Source organism: Harpia harpyja, chromosome 5 (genome assembly GCF_026419915.1).
Source record: "Harpia harpyja isolate bHarHar1 chromosome 5, bHarHar1 primary haplotype, whole genome shotgun sequence".
NCBI classification, from domain to species: domain Eukaryota; kingdom Metazoa; phylum Chordata; class Aves; order Accipitriformes; family Accipitridae; genus Harpia; species Harpia harpyja.
In genome coordinates this window covers 69,354,329-69,373,757 of record NC_068944.1, presented here as the reverse complement: position 1 = coordinate 69,373,757, position 19,429 = coordinate 69,354,329, and the positions used below count along the sequence as shown (strand labels likewise).

At 36.4% G+C, this 19,429-nt stretch overlaps 1 protein-coding gene across 4 annotated transcripts in view; it reads left to right on the top strand.

Moving 5' to 3' along the window:
* Positions 1–19,258, top strand: part of ASAP1 (ArfGAP with SH3 domain, ankyrin repeat and PH domain 1) — a 191,763-nt gene extending 172,505 nt beyond the window's left edge. For 3 of the 4 annotated variants that reach the window (XM_052787460.1, XM_052787459.1, XM_052787461.1), the window contains 6 exons: positions 2,548–2,709; positions 5,594–5,660; positions 7,844–7,902; positions 10,131–10,633; positions 14,364–14,486; positions 16,360–19,258. In XM_052787460.1, coding sequence (XP_052643420.1) covers positions 2,548–2,709; positions 5,594–5,660; positions 7,844–7,902; positions 10,131–10,633; positions 14,364–14,486; positions 16,360–16,434 — 989 coding nt within the window. In that variant the 3' untranslated portion in view covers positions 16,435–19,258. The remainder of the gene's footprint in view (positions 1–2,547; positions 2,710–5,593; positions 5,661–7,843; positions 7,903–10,130; positions 10,634–14,363; positions 14,487–16,359) is intronic. The other variant, XM_052787462.1, reaches the window with a different exon arrangement.
* The last annotated feature ends 171 nt before the right edge of the window (positions 19,259–19,429 follow it).

The following is a 19,429-nucleotide window of genomic DNA, read 5'->3' as shown; positions in this document are numbered from 1 at the left end:
ATGTTTTTCACCTCTTCTGTGATGTCTGGAGATACACTACTGGTGTGAAATATAAAAAATATACCCATATAACCACATTTAAAGAGTTTTTAATCCTACTAAATTTTATTTTTGTAGAGGAGGATTCTTCATTTTATTGGCAATAAAAAGTACAAATTTTACTTCATGTCGGAAGGTTTTTTTTTGTGATAAGCGCATAATACTATTTCTATGCATTTCCTCCACTTTTTTTCCCTTTAAGCCAAGTTTGAATTGTTTGTCACTTGTGGCGGGGCTGGAGACCTTCTTAGCGTTGAGTGGTAAGACTGGAGTGCAGCACAAACAGCAGGACACTAGGTGGTGGTAGGACAGAACCTCTGTGGTGTTGGCCATTCCCACTTGCATACATTTTGGAGGCGTGTAACTCCTTTTCGAGATGTCAGGACAAGAGAAAAATACTATGCTGACATATACTGATATACTCTGAGTTACTTACGGTTTATAGAACAACCTTTGATTCATATTTATTTAAGTGAACTAGAGAATTTATAACTTGCAGAAGTCTAGGGGATCGTCAGGCAAAACTTAGCATGAGAAAAGTTTTTTATTTTTGCTGGCAGAAACATTTCAATGCATAGTTTCAATTAGCTTGCTTGCTTAAGCTCAAGGAAGAAATTAAAATGAGAAAGGATGCAAATTGGGGAACAATCATTAATTTGCACTAACATTTGACTTCTTGTCAATTAACGGTTTTGTGAACTTGGAAGTAAATTGAGAGGAACAATTGCAAAATACATAATTTGACTTACAAGTCTAAGCAATTAATGGAAAGCCAGGCCTAAAATACCTGCTGGGGTTGTGGTTGACAGATTCTCCTGAGCAGCAAAAGGCCTTCCAGGCTTGAATCTGGAAGTGAATAGATTGAATCATTAACTCATTATGGGCAGTTTTATTAACCTTTTCTTTGGCATTAAGAAAGAGGGAAGTCACCCACTGAAAATATCTGGCAAATGTACACATGCTTATAGGATAATTGAAGTTACTTTTTTCAATATTTAGTATTTCATCTGAGGAATTTTAGCAAAGATTATTCTTCACTGATTTTAATACTTTTATGATATATAGTAATTTAGGAAGGAATGCAGACTTTGGTAATTCTCAGTCTACCTATAGAGACTGGTAATAAATATTTTTAAAGAGGTAGCTCTAGTTCTGTGTGCAGGTTAGGGTATATGCTGATTAATAAAATGAAGATTTTGTCTCAAATACTGTTCAAATAAGTTACGTTTTCAAAAATAGGCAAGTTGGTTCTATAATGCTACAAAAATGTGTGATGATAGACTTGAAATTTCAGGTATAAATAAACTTTGCTTTAAAACTTTGATGATTTTCTGTATTTATCCAGAGCCTGTGATGGCAAAGCTCTCTTACATGCAAAACTTACTGCAAAATCATGACTGCAGTGAAGTGTTATTTGTTGGTTAGATTAAGAAGAAAAACAACAAATCAACAACAAAAAAAACCCCAAACCCCAACAACAAACCCCTTAGAGCTATTCTAACCTAATGTAGAACTAATTTAGATAAATGTTACAAGTAATTTCTTTTGGCGGTAATGGCAGCTGACTTGAGCAGTTGTCCCCTCGCTGCATGTTTGCACCCTGCACTGCCTGCTTCCTTGAGCTTCTTATTAAAGACATTTTTGAAGGTGAATGGTGAAGTTGATTAGGGAAGACGCTTGTCTACCCTCTGGGTTATTTTGTCTTTTAACCAGAATCTGTTCCCATATCCTGTAAAACATGCATTGTGTTGAATACTACTTGTGCCAATATTGATGCAGGGGGAAATAAAGGGTTTAAGGGTAGGGGCGACCATGTAAACTCTTATAAGCAATGCTACCGTTAAGTATCTAATCTCAGCCTCAGAAAGGGCTTTTCTGATGTTTATTTTATACACACTGTATACAACAATTTGCATTGCTCTAAGAATGCACAGTCTGATGTATTTAAGCCACAGAAAAAAAGGGAAAATAACTACAGAAAAACTTACTAAGCTTACAGTCCTATTTTCAAAATGCAAGGAAAATTTGTAGATAGATTTTTATTCCCCTTGTCCCCCCAGTTTATTAACAGAATTCGTATGGGTTGCTCTGGAGGGGGAAAAAAATCCCCACATAATAGAACATCTAGAAAGCTATTTCATTCTGGTATAAATTAATAGTAATTTTAATCCCACGTGCTAAATATTACTTAAAACTAAGATTTCATGGGTTGGCTGCTTTTTTTTTTTTAAAAAAAAAAAAGCCTAAAATTAGAAATCCTGGAGTGATTAATCCTGTGTAAACATAAGTGCACGTGTCATTCTATTGTCAAGTTGCTTATATTCCCACAGCTAAGATGGTTAAAAATGTGGTGAATGTGTCGTTTAATCTAAACAGTGTTTTGGCATGGCTTGTCTTTTTATTTTAGTCTTTTGCTGCACTTCACTGTGGGTCTGACTGTGAATTTTTCAGTGCTGCTTTGACGTTAATGCACATGTATTTGTAAGAAGATTGTTTGTTATTTTGCAGGCCCACCTTCAACCCTCCCTCTAAGCACTCAAACCTCTAGTGGCAGCTCCACTCTTTCCAAGAAGAGACCACCTCCCCCACCCCCAGGACACAAAAGAACCCTCTCTGACCCACCAAGCCCACTACCTCATGGACCCCAGAATAAGGGCCCAATTCCTTGGGGTGAGTTTTGAAATGCAAAACAAAACGGCAGGGGAAAACCTTTATGATGGATGATATATGATCTTTGGTTTCTTTTACCTGATGCTTGCTTTCCAATGATTGCAGCTTGATGTAACGTCAGCTCAGATAAATCAACAGTTCTATCTTCTGTCACTCTAGCTTCCAGGCTTCTGTATCTGAGTCTCGCTTGAGAAAACTGAAAATATTCCACACTCCCCTGGGGCCCAATTCAATCTCCTCTGCTGCCTCCCTCTCTCTACCCTAGCTGCCCAGGCTGCCCTCGCCCCAGCCCCCTCATCTCCTGCATCTACTTTGCATCTGCTTCCTCACCCCTCATCCTGTTCTGACCAGCTCATTAATCTAGATGGATCTTGATTTGGGGCAGGTAGACCTCGATGAACCTGTGTAGTTCTCCTGATTGCCAGAAGAGCTTGTCTCCTTGGGCTCTATGCCAAATCCCTCCTGTAAAGTGTTCGCACCTAGCTGGTGGGGATGTGTTGTCTTAATATGTTTTCGGGTTTTGTGATGTTGTCTGTACATATACAAAGACTGATAGGTTTGCATCCTTCTACCTGCAGGAGTTATACAGAAACAGCACTTTTTTTTAACAGGATACGTTTTTGACAAACTTTTTGGAAACTATTTTCCAGACTACTCGAATTCTTCCTCTTTTCAATAAACATTGCTCTATGCAGTCAACTCCTAGTAGCTATAAATCTCAGGCCCGTGTAATGTTCTATAATTTTAGTCTTGGTGGCAAGATTTCCATAAATCTGTAAACTTTTGAGCTGGAATCCAGTGCTTACATAGGGGTCATCCATACACTACTTATATCTTAGGAGTATCCTCTCTCTGTTCCAATATAAACATGAAATTACTAGTCTAAAAAAAAAAAAAAAATTTGCAAGCCCAAAAGCACCATTTGTTTTTTTTTTTTCAGCAAATTGAGTTAACTGTGGTAAATCATGGAGTACTCATGTGTAGAATATGTAATTTTATCTAGGATTTAATATGAAGAGAAGTACAGAGACCAATGAAAGGCAAAGTCTTTTTCTCAAGGAATACAAATAATGGCAATCTTTTCAGTTCTCTACTTTTCACACATCTGGGATATGGAAAAAATGTTTCCTATGTTGTGGAGTCTAACAGCCTTGTACTATTTCAGAGGTAGTAAAGACATTTTGAAGAACTTGGACTTTAAAAATTTTTAAAAAGCCCAAATATTTAAGTCCAAAACAGTACCTAAAATACCATATACTAGAATACTATATAATGCAACACTATTAGAATGAAAAGTGTGGTAGGAACAGATGCTGAGCTAGTGACAACTTTTCTTTTAAAATATTAGACAACAGATAAAGGCAAAGGAAAATGTGGGAAAGGTGCAGGTGTGGAGTTGAAGAACCTTATAGCAGTAGAAGGCCTTTTCAAAGCAGGGCCAGAGAAGAACATTGCTTATTCTGTCTCTTCCCTGCTCTACGGTGCAGACTAAACTTCCATGGATGGAAGAGGGGCCTCTTCTCCCCTTTTTCGTAGCTGAGGTCTGTACAAAAACTTGTTTCAAAGTCCATTTGGATTTTAAGCAAGTATTAAGTTTTGTGTTTATAAAAGAGGGAGTTTCTTGTATCTGCCTTTGTGGTTTTGGTTTAAGAATATTGTCAGATGTTCACTGCTTTCCCTTTCAGAAGCTTTTTTCTGTGCTGTTACATTTCTTGTTATGTTGAATTTCAGCATTTGTTTTCTAATCTGTGCATTAGTTGAAGTTTCAAGCAGAGCAATCCTTAGCTTATATCTAAGCAAATTAAGTTACTATTCAAAGATGTTCTAAAAATGTCATTTAGATTATTTTGGATTTCCATAGCAACCATGAGAGATTTTTCCTTGCTTTATCCATAGGATCTATATGTGAAGGGTTTGCTGTTTGTCTTACCTTTTTTCTTCTTTTTTTACTTTTAAATGTAAACATTTTTAGCAAGGTTCAGCATGAGCCTTTTCTGCTGTTTCATTTAGACTTCAATGCACTAAGAATGGTGTCTAGGCAGATACATCATTCTTTTGGCTGGGAAGTATTTTGTGTTCTTGGATCGTTAAATGTCACTTTACATCTATTTCAGTAACAAAATTTACTAATGGCTGTTGAAGTTGGTTCTAAGATTGTTTAGACGTGCTGTAATAGAAGAGGGAAGGGGGAATGAAAAAGGCACTAAACCAACATAGTATAATTGTACCTTGGGAATGGTGATGGTTAATGAAAGAGGAGCCTTCTGCTGAAGGAGCTCAGAAACACTTGGGTTTGGATTTTGCTGCCTTTTGACAGAATTGAGCATACCCAGGATCTTTTCTTTACTAATGGTTAACATTCAGGTTATGGTAACTTACTTAGTCACTAAATCAGTAAAGGCTATTCTTTATGTAGGATAAAATACCAATCCTTAGAAATCTGGTGTTTTGTGACTAAAATCAAACTCAGGGCAGTTTTGAGATGATGTGCGTCATAAAGTAAAATGTAAACATCTGCAATAAATTTATTTGATACTGGCCTGCAGGGTCTCCTTCTATTCAGAGAAAATTGAAATACGATATTCAAAACAAATGCCCTGCAGCAGTAACTCAACAATGTCACTAAATCTTTCCTTGCCAGCAGATGTGAGCTACCAGTGAGTTTTAAAATGTGTTGTATGAAAGGTCAAGTTGGAGTATTATGGTCCCTGCTGCTTTTTCAGTTGCAAAATCATTATTAAAGAATGATCTTCAAAATCTTTAGACATGTTGTATAGAGGATAATTGGAAGAATGTGTACTTCACTTTAAGTTGCACCCTCTGCTGATTATTTTTAAGTTATCCTAATGATTTTTTTTTTTTAATTGTGCTTTTTTCACCTCAGGTAATGATTTGGGCCCACCTTCAACTAAGGCTGCAAACAAGTTTGAGGGCATGTCTCAGCAGTCAAGGTAAAATCTGTGTGTATGAAGGCAAAGATGAAAATTTATGTAAACATAACTAATTTGTAAATTAGAAAAAAATTGTCTTTCATATGAATAAAAATCCAGGCTATGCTTCTTCATTAGTTTTCTGCATGCCTTACTGCCATACAAATACTTTGGCTTCATTGAGCCTCCTACGCTTTGTTCATAGCTGTCCATACACAATTCATCCTTTCAGCAGGATGGACAGAACGACTTGTACCAGAATCTATCTACTGCTCCTACAGAAGTGTTCTCTGAGCTGGGGAATGTTGCCTCAGACTGCAGTCCAGCAGGACAAAAGTTTTATTTTCATGTCTCCTGGCATTTCATTTTATCCATTTCAGTGTGAGGTCTCATGCCTTTAGCTGCAGAAGTGTCACTCGGTACAGGTTGGCATCGAAGATAGCTCTATAAGAGAGAGAATTAATCTCAGTCTTCCAGCTTAACTGTTTTCCAGTCTGTCGAGCTTATGTGCTGACACAGTCTGTAGTAACACAAACTGCTTTTAGCTCGTAGTTCATCAGGTCAGTACATTACAAGTGTCTTTTTCAATAACTGAAGTAGTAAGGATAGCCATACATTCCTGTCACTTCATTACTCCTTTATCAGTGTTGTGATTCCAAGCTCCTGAAGTTCAAAGCATGGTAATTCTAATAAATGTGTGCCTCAGGCAACATGACGGAGACCTTGCATGACCGCAAGTGTGCATGATCAGGCCATGACGGGAGATGGATGTGTAACGTCAAACAAATCACGGTAGAAGATGTGTAGGTAGAGTTTCTGGACACTCCTCAGTCTGTGATCTGCCTTGTCAGGACAGGCAGTGGACGTGGTGTTGGTAGCACAGCTGACTTGCCATGTTTGCTGAATCCAACCAGGTGGCACTGGATATTCAGGGAAAAAGTGGCGATGTTCTTCAGCACAACGAGCTGGTGCCATACTTGATACTTGTAAGACAAGGGTAAAAGTGTGACACTCGTGCTTGATGACATTAGATAAAGGCCGAGGTAATTACTTATTGAATCAAGATTGAGCTTGGCTGTTCTTTCAGTTTTGTGTCATGATATATTTTGACTATTTAAAAAAACCCTAGGAATAAGATAAAAGTGTTTCATCATACTTGTTTTGAAACATTAGCTTCAGAGACAAATAACACCAGAATCAAGGCTGTCGATGCAGAAGACTCTGCTCCGTTGAACATATTCTGGCAACTTCCGCACTCGTTCTTCTTTTTACTTGTTTTTTGAGTAATTATTTTTAGGTGATTATTTATTATTTATTGTTTGATTTTTATGCCTTAAATCAATTGGCTTTCTTCTTCTACAGTCATTTTCTATAAAAGTGACTTGGGTGTGGTTTTGGTGGAAGAAATTTGGTGGTTTTTTGTTGAAGCTTGTAGTATATTTTGCCCTCACGTGCCATGTTTGCAAATTTGAGCCAGCCTGGCGTTAATTCTGAAAAAAATTGTCTACAACAGAAAGCATAGATAGAAAGTTCTTGCAATATGCAACCATCTCAGATTTTTATGTTGTAATTAAATTACTTGCAACTGTCTTGCTTGTATTGTTGCTTACCACTATGAGTAACTAACACAGCTGTAACACAGGTTGACAGAGTAAAGCATGTTGTTTTCCCACAATCATCAGTATTTCCTTGGAGTAGCAGAGACTTTGTCTCCTAATGCAGCTGCCGTTTGTGTGTAATACAATATCATACTCGTGCAGTAGGCTACAAAGCGTAGGCTCAGTCCTAGAAAACTTCAAACCACTGACACAAAGGACATACTATGTTTTTGAATGATTCAGTATAGTTACTTTAAAGACCAAATTTTCCTTAATGATCAGAATCTGCCCACTGAGCTGGTCTTTCAGCTTCACCTATTTTCAGAGTACATTTTTGCACATACCATAGTTCGTGGAATAAATCTGCCCTGTAGCATAAAAGCTGTGTGGGGTTTGTATGTCTTTTTCTCTGCAAAAGCAGTTCATTCTTAATAGTGTTTTGAGTTTGGGGATTGATCCACAGACAAGATGACAAGTTGGTTATACAAAAGAAGCAAAATAAATGGGGAATTTTTAGATTATAGATGTGTAGAGGGGAAAAAAAAAAAGGAAAAGAAAAAGTATATAATTGTTGTAAGCACTAATAATTCTCTTCTGTTGATTTAGCACTGGGACTGCAAAGACTGCACTTGGCCCTAGAGTTCTTCCCAAACTACCTCAAAAAGGTAAGTGTTCTTTTTGTGGGTATTCCCATAATGATATCTTTTAAATGTGTGCGAAAATAGATACTTGTTTTAAATATATGAATCTTTTCAGCATTATTTCTAAAATGCCACAAACCATGAAACTTCAGCAAAACTAAAAGGATTTTGGAAGATAGGGAAGGTTTTTATTAAACTAAAAAAATAGTTAGATCTATGGAACATAAGGAAGAAAGAAAAAAAAAAAATCATAAACTAACTGAAGCTGGAAGAGACCTCAAGAGGTCAGCTGGTCCAATCCACCACTCAGAGCAGGGCTAACTTTTTTACATGAGAGCAGGTTGCTCAAGGCCATATCCAGTTGCATTTTGAGTATCTCCGTGGATAACCTCTCTGGGCTCCCACTTCTTCGACCACTCTCGTTGGTAAAGTCTTTTTTCTTCCTAATATCCATAAGTCCAATTTCTTGATACCCTTGAGGTGTGTTGTGTTCATTGCCACGTTTTGGCGATCAGGGTAGTTGTCCGTATAAATACTCTGAAAAGAATCAGGTACTGTTACATGCTCGCTTATATATTGGTGACGAACTTGCTGAGACCATCATCCCAGTGAACACCTTATGGCCCTTTCTTTTTAGAAACACTTTTTTCTAGTCTCTCTTTAAACTCATACAGCAGGTTTCATATAGTTTTTTGAATTCTTGCAGCAGTTGACTATAAAGTTGAAAGTAGACCTACCTTCTAGCTCAGTCTGATACAGAATCCATCAAAAATACATTATATCTTTATGAGTGGGTGATCACTATAGAGCCTGAAGATCAGGAATTTACACCTGTCCAAACTTCTGAAGCTAGATGACCGAAATTGAGAATGCAAATCATTTTAACAGGAAATACAAATGTGAAATTTCAACTTTATTAAATTACAGTTATTATGGTATCATCTTTTGAAAGACGCACCAATGACACAATGGGGTACCACTGCAAAGAAAGTCAACGCTTCCTTGATTTAAAATTATATAGGTGAACATTTAAGATGGGCTCAATCAAAGCACTTTGATAAGGGCTACTAGCAGTTTTTTCATGTCATTTACTTAAGCCTCAAACCAGTGTGGGCGATCAGTGCTTGTACATTTGCTACTAGGTAAGTCTAGGAGACAAAGCCATATACAAGTATCAACACAGATATTTTTTTAAATGAGGTATCTGATAGTAGCTATACAATTTCTTTCATGGAAATTATGCACAGTTTTCCTTTTTTGCTATAAATAACCATAAATATAACATGGAAGTGCTATTGCAGTAGGTGATACCCAAATCAAGTATTGTTGCTTTCATAGTAAAATGTCAGGCCATCTTTTTGGCTGGTATTACATGATACTAAAGCAATGCTGAATACAATAGGAAATTATTGCTTCTAGTCAAGATGTGTTTCTTTCATCATGGGTCGTAACTTTTTTCTCTCCTGTCCCCTTCATCTGCTTTAATACAGAGTTGTTTGGTTTAGGGGTTTGGTTTTGTTTTTAGGGTAGATTTCAGTCAGGTTTTCTTAGGGAACTTAGCAGTAGAATGAATGCATGACACTGACAAAAAACTATTTCAAAAGCTGTTTTCAATTTCCTTCCATAAAACCTGCAAAATATGCGCGTTTAATACTTCTAATCTTTACTAAATTGTAAATATTTACAATTTTTTTTATTAGTTTTAGTTTGAATGTCTGTAATACCGTTTATTCTATACACTGTATAGACATACATGCTCACTCGCTCTCTTCTTTAAGATTTTACAAGTACTAATCCTGAGACTCATTGGGTTTTTTGTGTGGAGTTCAACTGTGTATATTAATAATTGGCATTAAAGAGAATTTTCATTGCAGTCACATCAGTGGGTTGATAGGTTGTTTTGCAAAATACATCTTTTCGTATATTTATTTTTTGGTTTAGGCCCAAAAAGCAATCAGTTTATTTCACCTTAAGTAGTTAATCTATAAATTGACACTGAGTAGCTGTTGGATTAAGCACTTGTGGGCTCCATTAGGAGCAATGAAATGAGATCTCAGTGAAAGAGGGTTAAGTAAAGATGTATTACCTGGCATTTGTCATAGACTAGGAGGTCATAGACTAGGAGGACATATGGACAGTTATCGGGGCTCAGTTAACGTGATCATTACGCAATTACAGTTCTGATACGTGCCTAAGTTCTTTAATGTTAGGATGAGATTGTGAAAAACCATTGTTATGCTCTTTTCTTTTAGTGGCACTAAGAAAAATAGAAACCAGTCATCATCTTTCAATAGATAAATCCCATCAGCACACGGAAATCTTTCAGAAGCCCTCACTGTCCATTGATATACCACAGAAGCCACAACCTGGAGACTTGCCCCCAAAGCCTCTGCCTCTGGAATTAACTCAGAAACCTCAAGTGGGAGATTTACCCCCAAAGCCTGGAGAACTACCCCCAAAGCCTCAGCTAGGAGACTTGCCACCAAAACCACAACTTGGAGACTTACCTCCAAAGCCGCAAATGAAGGACCTTCCTCCAAAACCTCAGCTAGGAGAGCTGTTGGCTAAAACTCAAGGTGGAGAAGCATCACCGAAGCCTCAGCCCCCAGAGGCAAATCAAAAATCTCACTCCTTAGATCCTTCTCCAAATGTACAATCTAGAGACACCGTCCAAAGGCAAGCATCTGAAGAGTCTAATGACATAACACATACCCTGCCAGAAACCCCTGTGCCACTTCCCAGGAAAATAAATATGGTAGGTATTATTCCAGCTAGTTGAAAGTATCCATGGAAGGCTTTGAAGTTACTGTAGGACTATCTGTGCAAAAAAACCAAAACCCACCCTTGAGCTATACACACAAAACAACATAACTTTATGGGCTAGGATGGTGAATGAGGAGGTCTTTTTGTGCTCCCAAGCAGCTTCAGCAAATGCTGGGGGTTTACAAGGCCTCTTGCATGCTGAAACAAATGCTAGTAACATAAAACAATAGTCTTGGGAGCATGACAGTGTATTTAGATTTATTAGGGAACTTGGGCATTTTTATCTGTGCCAGTCATACTTCTGAATTGATTGCTAGTTTTCTTTGCTGTCTTTGCTCACTGCTTTGTCTGCCTTAGATTACTAGAATATTTATGTATTTGATTTTTGTATCTTTAAGAAAGAATGTTAGCACCTATTGTCAGTAGATAAATTTAAAGTCAACTGTGACAAACTAGTAAATGTTCCTGTCGTGAGTATTTAATGTTGATGTACTTAAGTGGTTAACAAAGGTTCAGATATATTTCTGAAGTGGCAAAATTGACATTGCTGGATGGTGTGTAGTAGCAGAGCTGCAACTATAACTCGATTCCAAGTCTCCTTGTTCAACCCCCGATTCATCTTGCTGTTCATCTTGCTAACCAGTGCAATTTCCATCCAACAGAGGATTCTTCATGCATATGTATATTGAAATAATTTTATGAAACTCCAAAGCTCTCAAGATTTTCATCATTAAGAATACATCAAAAAGGAGAGGGTTTTGCTTGTCAAATTGGCTATGCAAAGCGCTTATGTAAAAAGAAATGAGACTTCTGTTCTTGTAGTCAAAGAACACTCTTTCTCTGAAGCCATCACTCTGCTTGGCTTCTCTCATGGACTTGTCTGTAAGCTCCTACCTGACTGAGAACGACAGGGTTGTTGCTTGGGCTTCCTGAGTGTTCTGGAGATGAAATAAAATAGTACAGAGATCTGATCAAAAGGTGTCTGCAACTACGATTTGTTTATTTAAGTACTTTTAAATATAAGCTGACAAATAATGCTGGACATTCTCAGCTATTTGTCACTTTAATAAGGAAAGGAAGGAAATAGTGGATTAGTTGTTTGGTTTGGTTTGGTTTTTTTTAAACTTTCACTTTATACAGAAAAATTCTGAGGAAGAATTCAGTGTTCTCCAAATTCAGCCATTTTCATATGTGCAGTAAATTAAATTGTTCCACTGTTTTACAGTGATCAAAATTGTGATGTATCTGTGATAATTACTTTCCAGTTTTCTACACATAGTTGCATGCACACGTGTATCTCTTCTTGTTCGCTGCAGTCTTTCTTGCTCAAGTAATAATGTGCAGGAATTCCTCTTAAATGTATCTTGCCTCCATTTTCATCCTCTGGCTCTATCTTCTCCACACAAACTGGTGAAATGCTACATCACAGTGCAACCGTAAGACCCATGACAGCAGCCAGTAGTACTTGTGGGTACTTCACTCTTGGGTTTGACTATTTAGCCACTAAATAGATGAGCACAAATTTATTGGAACTTTTAGAAAATCAATTGTTCAGAATTATTAGGTAAAAATACCTATGCTGTTAATATGTAAGGAGTTGAAAGGATATTTTTAGAAAAATGAAACTTGCTCTGAGTGCTTCTAAAATAATACTGAGCACTTGAGTGTTCTTTTGTGAGTTTTATATAAAGGAGACAAAATTATTTCTTTTTAAAGAAAAAAAAAAGTTGAACGTAAATAAGAACATGGAGGGATTATTAATGACCACAGCAGCTGGTTATTATTCAGTCTTAAGCATTAAAGTCTCTTTTTAATAAGTACTAATATTGGATACAAGGAGTTGGGGGTGGGCTGGGTGATATTTGTTTTATAGTTGCAGATTACATTTCCTGTAATTGCTTCTATTTCTTTACACACCAGTGCCCCAAACTGTATTCTGGAAAATATATAGTCTCTTCAGATCCATCCTTTTTTAAACCTTCCCAAGATTAAATACACCTCAGACTTGAATTATCTTTTTACTGCTCTCCTAAGTGAAAGAAATAGAATATTAAAATGTCATCTGTGGTACTAATCAGAAGGAACCAGGAGCAATTTCCATCATTTTTCATGTGTTCTTACAAGCTGAGTTGCATGCAGTTCTCTAAGTTTAGAGGAATTTAACTTTCCGTAGTCTTTTTATTCAATGAGACAAGTTTTATCTGGCAGAAGTAGTTATTTCCCTTCATCACCAGGGTATCGATTGGAAGTGTTCTTAGTTTGTAAAGGTTCTCTGGAGTTGAAAGCTGGGACTGGCCCCAAATACCCATTAATATTGAATTCCAATCCCTAGTGATAGTTGAGAGTTTTGTTCAAATTACATTAATTTGTTTAAAAAAGAGAGAAAGCATTCTTTGAAGTAACTTCTTGCTGCAGCAAATCCTTGCTGTAAAAAATCCTTTGATCTCTCATGAACTTCACTTCAGGTATTTCTGGTCATCTGTCTTGAGTATGGGGTTTTTTTAGTTTTACGTTGTTGTGCCAACTGCTTTGTCCCTTAGATCCCTCTAGAATTGTTATTTTTCTGTACCTTGAGTTTAGTATGAACGCTCTTTGCTGTGTGTCTGTTCTGCTGTTCATCTGCAGGGAATTTTTTTTTTTTTTTGCCAAGACCTGGAGGTATTTTAAGTGGGTAGGTTAATAGCAAAGAGAAGGCTCCCTAGGAAATTTCCTCTGTGAAGTTACTTTTGGCTCAAATTCCTCTAAACCTGCTGACTTTTTCCTTCATAGTCCTTCTGCTTCTCATCTCTTTGTGCTCTTCTTGTTTTTTTGCATTCTTGTTATCTGACTACTTCTGTTCAAAGAAGGAAATGTAGTTTTTGAAGTGTGGGTATGAAAATACAGGAATATAAAGTAGCAGGAGTGTTTTGCTGTGAATATTGCTTCCTTACTCTATTTGGAAATAATTTAAAGCATTTTCCCTGCCGTGAGAAACATATGTTCAGGGATGAGTCCATGGCTCAGGCTTTTTCATATGAATTATCAGTATGCAGCAAAGCATGACCTAGAAAATACTTGGCCTCAGAATGGTAGAGCTGCGAGAATATCTATTGTGAATTATCATCACAGAATAGCACTGCCATTCTTTTGGTAAGAAATTGCTAACATTCTGGATGAGCAAATCACTCAAAAAATAATTTCCAGTCCTATAAGCAGATCTGAAATGAAAGGATACTGTATTTTTGCACTAGATCCAAAACCAAAACTGTAAGGAATACTGGGAATTCAGTGCAGAATTTTCCTCAGCCCTTACCTCTCTTGTAACATTGAGAGGAGACTGGATTTCATTTTCTGTTCATGGTGGGTTTTTTAATGAAGTATGTATTAAAGGAAAAAGAGGGTGTTTGTGGACTAGAACAATGTAAAGATGTTATTTATACTTTCTTTACTGGAGGAAGCATAGGTTACTTAAGCCATGCACTACATGTTAAAGTCTCTTGGGAGTTCTGAATCTTAAGAAAAAGAAAACCTACACCTGTGTAGGTAATTTTTCATTCTGTTTTTTTTTTAATAACATTGTTGAAGCAGAGTTTTTTGATTTTATGTACCTGATTGCAGGGAAAGCAATTTGGTAGTCTTCACCTTCTTGTAAAATAAAACATAACTAAAAGGCAAAATTGATATCATATGTATGGTTTTGCTGTTCCTCAAGTCCTTCGTCTAAAACTTCATTCTATTTTTAGGGGAAAAACAAAGTTAGGCGAGTGAAGACCATTTATGACTGTCAGGCAGATAATGATGATGAGCTCACGTTTGTTGAAGGAGAAGTAATTATTGTAACCGGTGAAGAGGACCAAGAGTGGTGGGTATGTATCTTTTCCTTTTATAGTTCCACATAACTTCTGTATGACTTTCCTTTAAAAGCCTCTTTTTCCAAATTTGAGGAGTTTCTTGTTATTTTGGTTTGTGGGTGGTGTTTTTTTATTTTGTTTGTTTTGGGTTTGTTTGGTTTTTTTTTCCTGAGCTAACATCCAGCCCTTAAACTCATATGAGAGGAGGTCCCCTTTCTCTGGTAAGGTCTGTCTCTTCCTGGGAGTCTGCTAGAACCATCCTGACTAGGTTTGACTTTATTGCTGGCTCATAACAACACGTACTTACATATGTCACTCTTTGGAATGCACACCAGCCTTTCATTAAATGAAGAAGTGGTGATTTTTACTCCATTTAGCATGCTTACACCCTTCATGAAAAATGAGATATGTAATTATCTTCATTTCACCAGAAATGTGAAGTTATACCTACAGGGGTTGCAGGAAGTCTGAAAAACTATTTATAATTGGTGCTGTGAGCTGATGGTTTTCCTCCTTAAATGAGAGGTAGTTAATATTTTCTTTCCCTTCCCTGGACTGCATATTGTCTTTGGTTCTTGAGTGCCAACACCAGGTTTTTCTCAACCCCACTTGAAGGCTCCAACCCTCCCTAGGCACTCTACTTCTTGCCTCCAAAGCCCTGCTACATCATACTTCGCTACCTAAGAATTATTACTGGGGAAAATGAGACAGATTTCATTTTGATTAAAACAATTTCTTACTGCAATGCTGCCTATGATTTCCTAATCTAAGTGCAGTGCAACCCTTGCTGTTTTGGTTCTAGCTACACAGTTTCCTCTCCCTCATGATTTAAGTGTGGAAGATTTTCAACTGAGAAGATGGTATCAAAAGAGCAATGCCCAGTGAAAAGCTGGTGTATCAACCATATCATCCAGTCCCTGATCATGGTTTTATTAGTTGCTGAATCTGTTTTGTGAAGTGGCTTTTTAAAATCCCTGGGTACACGCCTGACAAGTTCCATGAAGTGCTCCAGTTTGAGTGTATCTGAGAAGGGAAACGAAGGCTGTTGACTCATATGCTTCAAAAATTTGGCTCTACAAGAGGAAATGGCCAGCCCTGCATGTTTCCCCTTCCCATTTTGTTAGCTTGTGGAAGAGGAAGGAGGTACACTATTATTCTGAAAGTAGTGAGCAGCACTGTAGCTGATAGTTGTTTATAATTATACATTTTAAACAAGTGAAGTTCATATAGAAGGAGCCTTTTAAAGTTGCTTGGCTATTTCTTTTTAAATTATTATTATGCAAATCATAAGAAGTTGTACATGAAGGATACTTAAATGATACTGTGATTTGTTATAAACACTAGTTTGCACATAAATCATTAGGAATCATACTAATTCAATGAGAAAATAGCTGGGCCTTTATCACTTTTAAGTGAAGCATGCAGATTATCGTAAGTAACTTAACAACTGTAGCAGACATTTCCCTTAAGTGAGATGTTTAGGATTTACCCAGTTAACTAAGATGAACGGGTTTGAAAGACATAGACTAACTTGCAGTAGCAAGATACATCAGGCAAGAAAATAAGGCTTCTGTTTTGGTGAGATTCTTGAAATTCAGTGATCTATGTAGCTCTTTTAGGTTTCCATATTCAATTGTAGTTGTTTTGTTCTGTTTAGATTTAGTTGGCTTAATTTGTCTTATTTATAACATGTTTGTATGGTTTTACTTTGTTCTGTTATGCAAATTCAAATATTAACTAAGGTCTGCTTTAAACTGTCCAAGAACTTGCAAATGCTCTGTAGGATCCACGCAGTTCTGCTGCTTTTGAATGAAGTAAATGCAGTCTATGAACTCTGTACACACACACACACACATATATATATGTACGTTTTTCTCCTGTGTTGCAGATTGGCCACATCGAAGGACAGCCAGAGAGGAAAGGGGTCTTTCCAGTGTCCTTTGTGCACATTCTGTCAGACTAGAAAAAACAAACAAACAAAAAATCCTAAACTTGAGCATTGCACATTCTTCATGCAAGACGGGCTTTTTAGCAAAAGCAAACGCTGCTGCCTCCCTGTAATCCTGTGCACAATTGTATATATAGCTGCTGTTACAAATTAAGAATTCATTTAAGTTTCACCTCATGAGGTTGAATTATATGTATTGTAAATATACTGTGTTATTCTGCCTTTGCCAGTATTATGGTAGCCTTGGAACCTGGCACGCCTTATTGGGTTCGTTGAAGCCATCCTTGGCATCTAGCACTTACATCTCTGTTTATGCTGTTAAAAATACGTATGAACTGCCAGCTTTCCAAACATAGGTGGTCTCCGTCAACCATGTAACTGTACAGAAATGACTGTTCCTAATAACTCGGTATTTTCAATATACAATTAGCAGAAAGTTAGAATGAGTGAATGGTTTCGGACAATTTAAAAATCAGTCTGCAGTTTATAAGTGTATGCAGTTTACAGCTATGAAACCCACTTTGGTATTTATTTAATATAGTGCTCAGTTAAGTGTAATTATGAAGACAAATATTCACTGACTTTACAGATAACAGTAATGTTTTATGGTGTGCATACAGCATTTCATGTTTATATTATGTGGACCTATGCCAAACTGTGATTGCAGTTCCCCTGTGATATTACCTCACTATAAAAAGTTACAAATTTATTTCATTCGAAAACTTATTTTAATGAAAATTAGTCATATTGTTCTTTAGTAGATATATGTGAAATTTGCTGGTTTCTTTCACTGAATTCTTAGTAACCAAGGACTTCTAGAAAATGTTAACTGTTGACATTATGCATGCATTTAGACGCTTACTTGAAACCTGCCTTTGTACAAAAGTAGTACTGTAGTCATATAGCTACATTTGAGGAAAAGAACATTTTAACTTAATTGCTATTCAGATTAATGTGAGCTTGCAACAGTATTTGTTTATAGCTAAATTGGCTCTTTGAAAAATGATTTTGTGGGTTTTTTTTTCCTCTGTCTTCAACCTTGCTAAAAGTTAGTTACCTAAAATAAAATTTCTTAAGTGGTGATATAAGGATAAATTTAAATTATTTTTAATTGCTCTAAAAAGTGGAAGTTAAGATGACGTCTCATGCATTCGATCAGGCTGTTAATGATAGAACTCAGATCACAAGTATCAGGCTGGTTTTAGTAGAGTTCACTAAACTGCGAGTGTAATAGTCTTAATTCAAAGCACCAAGTAACAGATATACTGTTATAAAGCTAATTTCTAAGAAAATCTTTGGAAGGCTGCATTTGACCTGAGGTTTCTTGAAAGTTGGTATAAAGTTGCATTGCCAGAAAACACTTAAATGTATTACTGGAAACTTTCATTTCCTATGTCACTTTAAACATCATTTTTTAACTTCTGAAACATAATGAAGTTATGTTTTTCCCATAGTTTGTCTGTAGCAGGTTCCATGACTTTCATATGTAGTTTTGTATTACTTGCTTTAAATGTTTTTTTGGCTTCAGTACCTAGTACTGCTATTTCAAAGCAGATTGTCTTGGCTGCATGGAAAGATTTTCATTTCATAAAAGCACATCTCAGACTTTCTGAGGGCTTTCATTTTTAATTCAGTTTTACAAGACTGTAGTCAGTGAATATTTAATTCTGTTTGTGATTAATATAGAAACAAATATCAGTCTAAACCCCACATGGAAAAAATGCAAAACATTCATCAACTGTTAATGGTTTTATCATTTATAACAAAAGTTTATTTAAAAAAAAAAAATTACGCAATGAGCAAGCAAGCCTGCTGGCATCTAATCTTCAGTATTACCAGCTCCAGTATTTCAGACTTTATTCTGTTTTTTATGGAAAGGAAGTCAGGTTTAGCATTTATTTAGCATTCCATTTTATCCATTACTACAATGTTTTAAGTTGCATTAAAGAACAAAACCTATTCACTTTTGTGGTCAATTGTATTTTTAAGTCATCTTGAAATAAACTGATAAAAGCAAATCATATAAAGAAAACCTAGGCATGTAAAATTATGTAGAGTCAAATGTCTATTCTTTTCTACGCTCTTTAAAATAGTATACATATGCATTTTATAAAATTAAATGAGTTCCATCGGGAACAATAGTTCTGTTTATTCTGGCTTATTGTGGGTCATAAGAAATCTGAAAATGTATGATATTGATTGAGTTTAAGTACAGTATTATATTTGAACTCAGTGAGCCACTGTCTACAATTTTGTATATGACATAGTATTTGGAAAGTCTAAATCTTTATGGAAAATTAGCTGATAAGGGGTTGGGGGGAGGGGCAGGGGAAGGTGCCCCCAGAGGGGGAAGTATGCTCTGCAGATGATGTCTTATTTACTGTTGAACAACAGTTGCTATTTATTTTTTTATTACATAGTACATCAACGTGTACAGAAATCGGATCTGGTCATGCCACTAGTTAAAATCTTGACTTCTCATTGAATGTTAAGGTAAAACATCAGTACACATGTCTATTCACATGTATTTAATGTGACAGTTTTTGAGTACTGTATGTGTTAATTTCTACTTTTTTAATATTTAAAATTGCTTTTAAATAAATGTATTCAGTTGATCCCAGATATCTGAACAAGGCCCTTTTGTCAACTGGAGTATCTTCTAGGGAGAAAGTCTGGATTCCAAACAGGTAGAACTAAAACACTTGAAATGTTTTCTCTGGAATATGAAGCACCCCTTATATAATGCAATTAAATGTGTATCTCTAACAGCTGTTAAATATGGATGCAATTGCCTTTATTTGGAAAACTTTACTTACTAAAGTTAGCATCAAAACACTTATTTTGTCCATGAGTTTCGATTGCTTTCTCTCTGGCTCTAGTAGGCTCTACAGAAAGCCAGCCCGGTGTGTCTTGTTTTCTATATCTGGCCCTTCGGGTTGAAAAGAACTGCTCAGCATGGCCCTCTGTCCTGTATACGGCCTTCCTCTGTCTGTGGGCAGGTCTACCAAAC